Raw genomic sequence first — 3,951 nt, 5'->3', positions numbered from 1 at the left:
CCCCATCCATCTCCCGTGCGCCTCCTCCCCTACCCTCTCCCCCTGCCCCCCGACGCGCCCCCGCCGCCGCCCCCCCCCCCCCCGGGCCGCCCCCCGACGCGGCCCCCGCCGCCGCCCGCCGCCCCGGGGCCGGCCCCGCCGCGCCCCCCGACGCGCCCCCGCCGCCCCCCGACGCGCCTCCCTGCCGCGCCCCGACGCGCCCCCGCCGCCCGCCGCCTCCCGGGCCGCCCCCCGACGCGCATTGGTAACTATTTCAGAGTCGGACTTTTGTACGCTTCAGTAAAACATAGATCAAATTTTGGCCACAAAAGATTAAGGTGTGAAGGTTGGATTGTGTCAGGATCTTCTGTTGATTTATAATTTGATGCTTTAGTGCCGCCGTAATCTGCATCTAAAACATGCGCAATTCTAAGCTAAAAAAAACTCAGCCACTCTCTTCAAAAACTGTCTGCGCCATTATTTCTGAATGCCTTCAATTTCAGGGTGCCCAAACTGTTGGAATGGGTGCAGAAGCTCAGAGTGTTCCAGCAGCTGCCAAACTGTTTAACCAGGCAAATGACATACTCGGGTATCTCCAGACCTCTGATAGTACTTGTGTCTTTTTTTTTTGGCTGGGGGTGGGGTTCTCTCTTAGTCTCTTGCATTTGGTGTACTACATTAAAATTGCATGGGCGGTCACCTTCCAAGAAAATGAAGTATGAGCACTCATGCTAACGTTTTTCTTTCTATACGTTGATATAGATATGACTTGTTGGATCTTTGCACCAATGGACCAAAAGAAAAGCTTGACTCAACGGTGATCAGTCAGGTATGTTGATTACAGAGTCCAAAGTCATTTGCACTATTATAAAGTAAAGTTGTTTTCTTTTTCACGCAGCACGTTCACTATATAGCTTTGCAGTCACTATATGCATAGCTTGAAAAAACCAGAATTGATCCATAATTTTGCAGAAGTAGCCTGCTCTTGTTTGGTTGCAATATTTTCATTTTGAAGCTTGCTGTTAGGCTGGATATTCCAAGGAATTAATTTTGCAATTTTCTTTTTGCATCAGCTATATCACATTTTGAATGGCTCAAGATTTACCTATGACTATGCATTTTAAGTATAGTATTTTTGCAGTCTTGTCAGTGAAGTGTTGTGTTCTGCTTGCTGAATAAGTCCATTTTGCAGCCAGCTATATATGTTACCAGCCTTGCAGCAGTAGAGGTACTACGTGCACGCGATGGAGGCGAAGATGTGATCAACTCTGTTGATGTTACATGTGGTCTCAGCTTGGGAGAATACACTGCACTTGCATTTGCTGGTGCCTTTAGGTATTCTTTTTGTTCATTTAGAAGCACTCATTTGTCAGGTCAAATCATGTCCTACATGGAGTGAACCTCTCTATACATAATAGGCTTATTTGGTGAATATAGTTTGGATATTATAGTATATCAAATATGCATACTTACACATCGTATATCAACATGCAGCTTTGAGGATGGACTGAAGCTTGTCAAGCTAAGAGGAGAAGCTATGCAGGTTAGTCTACAGAAACACTAAGAGTTCATTTGATTATTTTTGTACATTGAATCCTAATGTCCATTATCTGTGTAGGATGCTTCAGATGCTGCCAATAGTGCGATGGTTAGTGTGATTGGTCTAGATTCAGAAAAGGTGCAAGAGCTATGTGATGCTGCTAATGAGGAAGTAGATGAAAAGGAAAGAGTTCAGATAGCAAACTTTTGGCTGATATCTTTGCTGCTTGATCATGTATTTCTCGTTTTACACTGAAACAAAATAAAACCGATCTGAAGCAGTACTCTGTTTTAGGGAAAAAGAAACTGTCGAGGAAGTATTTGCATGTTTGACTAGGGGCCTTGTCGGCGACCAAAATTTCTTCGCCACAGCCCATCTTTAACAAGGTTAACTAGTTGTTCATTGTTCTGCCTAGTGCTTACCACAGTTTAGCCATGCCATACATTTTCCCTGCTTTGGTCCTCCGCATCACCGACACACTAGGTTGTGGACACAATTCAGGTCGTGGACTCGTGGTTATGATTTTTCTCGCTACAACTTTGACGAGTCCTGCGAGAACGTTGGGCCATTTTTGGCTCTGAAACAAACATGCCCTGAACAAACATACGTTGATTTTTTTCAGCGTCACGTATTATTGCCATTCGGTACTGTGTACAAATTCTAGCACGTGTGCGCGCACAAATTCGATAAGGCCATGCGCTGTGTATACAAGTTCCTTCAATATATCTTTTGTATTAATTATATATGTCAAACAATTCTAATTATGATAATTTTCTTTCCAAAACGGTTATCTACATATTCTTACAATTAATTAGCATATAAATAGTCCTATACAGTCTCAGGGGCAAAACTAACATTTTTACAGAAATCCACAGCTGACAGCTGTTTCAGCCAAACAGCTTTCAGCTCACAGCAGCTTTCCCACAGCTGATTCCAAAAATCAGATTTTCAGGAATCCACAGCTGAACCAAACACACTCTAATGAGTGGGTGCGTGGGGGGTGCTCGTGGCAAGGCCGTGGTGCCGCTGCAGGACCACATCGCTGCGTGTCGGCGACGGTCTGACGGCGGCACAGGAATAGCCATAATGGCTGATTCAGTTCAGGTTTCATCAACACTAAAACATCCATGTCTGTCCTATAAAAAACTTCAAATTTTTGTATATAACTGGATCAAATGGTCAATATCAAAGATGTAGCCCTAACATATATCTATAACTTTTATTAAGAGTGCAAGTTCTAATTGTTCACGGTTCAGAAGTTAAAAAGCCCTGAAATCAGCCAAAAACATGACGAATTCTGAATTTTTCAGTCATGTGCAGTCTGTTTATTTTAGCGAAGTTTGAGATTGATTTCAAGCACCAAAAATACAAAGTAATCAATTCAAACTTTCCGTGAATATCAAGTTGGGATATAGAACTACAAAGTTGTCCAAAAACATTGGATAGTTGACTAGAAGGATTTGGAGAAACAAAATCGAAAAAAATATGGCGACAAGCTGTCAGATAACAGACTTAACTAAATTTCAGAGGTGACTGAAATAGGGGTTTGACCCATATTTGACTGAGATTTTGAACTATATAACCAAGTTTTCACATGTTAAGATCATATTCATATTAAAGTACTTATATTGGACTATCACTTTGTTGTCAACCGAATTCCAAGTGTTTAGCAAAATATATTAAAGTACTTTTGGAAGTTCCAACACTTCTAGTTTTCATATGAGTGATGTCTAAACTAAAGTTTTGAATTGGTTTCATAGATCAACTATGTTTATGAGTCATAATTGATGAATTTGACATACTAAGCAATATTTGAGCATAAAATTCATATTTACTACTTCTGTTCCTATTTATTAATGAATAAATGCCAAAATGCATATGCTAATGATATGCTTTGTGGATGATTTGCGTCTAAAGGTTTTTCTAAACACCAGAGACACTTTGGGCCTGTTTGGAATCGCGCCTAAGGCGCCACGCCTAACCTTAGCCGCTTGCCACACATGTGGCGTGCCTAAGGTGCCTAGCTTTAGTTATGCGTTTGGTTCATTGCCACGCCTAACCTTAGGCTTACATGAAAAAAGTGTGGCCGCTGTTTGGAACGCTACCACACTTCAACTTAGGCCGACTGGAACGCTCTGTTCCAGAGCGCGCGCGGGGGGGGGGGGGGGGGGCGCTCTAGCCAGCAGGAGGCGGACCGGGGGGTGATCCAGAGCGGTGCGGCGGAGCTTCCGCGGCCAGGAGGCAGGAGGCGGCGGAGCCTCCGCGGGGGGGGGGGGGGGGGGGTGGGGGGGCCTCCGCGGCGGAGGCAGGAGGCAGCGGAGGCGGGGGGGGGGGGGGGGGCTTCCGGGCGGAGGCAGGAGGCGGCGGAGCCTCGGGGGGGGGGGGGGCGTCCGCGGCGGAGGCAGGAGGCGGCGAAGCCTCCGCGGGGGGGG

General features: G+C 45.4%; 1 protein-coding gene across 1 annotated transcript; it reads left to right on the top strand.

Moving 5' to 3' along the window:
* The first annotated feature begins 416 nt into the window (after positions 1–416).
* On the top strand, positions 417–1,795 carry LOC112890737 (malonyl-CoA-acyl carrier protein transacylase, mitochondrial-like). Its single transcript, XM_025957587.1, has 5 exons — positions 417–568; positions 742–808; positions 1,172–1,314; positions 1,474–1,522; positions 1,598–1,795. The coding sequence occupies exons 1-5, from the start codon at positions 501–503 to the stop codon at positions 1,772–1,774; spliced, it is 504 nt and encodes a 167-aa protein (XP_025813372.1). The 5' UTR covers positions 417–500; the 3' UTR covers positions 1,775–1,795.
* Positions 1,796–3,951: the final 2,156 nt, after the last annotated feature.

The sequence above is a fragment of the Panicum hallii genome, chromosome 4, assembly GCF_002211085.1.
Source record: "Panicum hallii strain FIL2 chromosome 4, PHallii_v3.1, whole genome shotgun sequence".
NCBI classification, from domain to species: domain Eukaryota; kingdom Viridiplantae; phylum Streptophyta; class Magnoliopsida; order Poales; family Poaceae; genus Panicum; species Panicum hallii.
The sequence above is the reverse complement of the archived record's forward strand: the minus strand, read 5'-3'. Positions and strand labels throughout refer to the sequence as shown.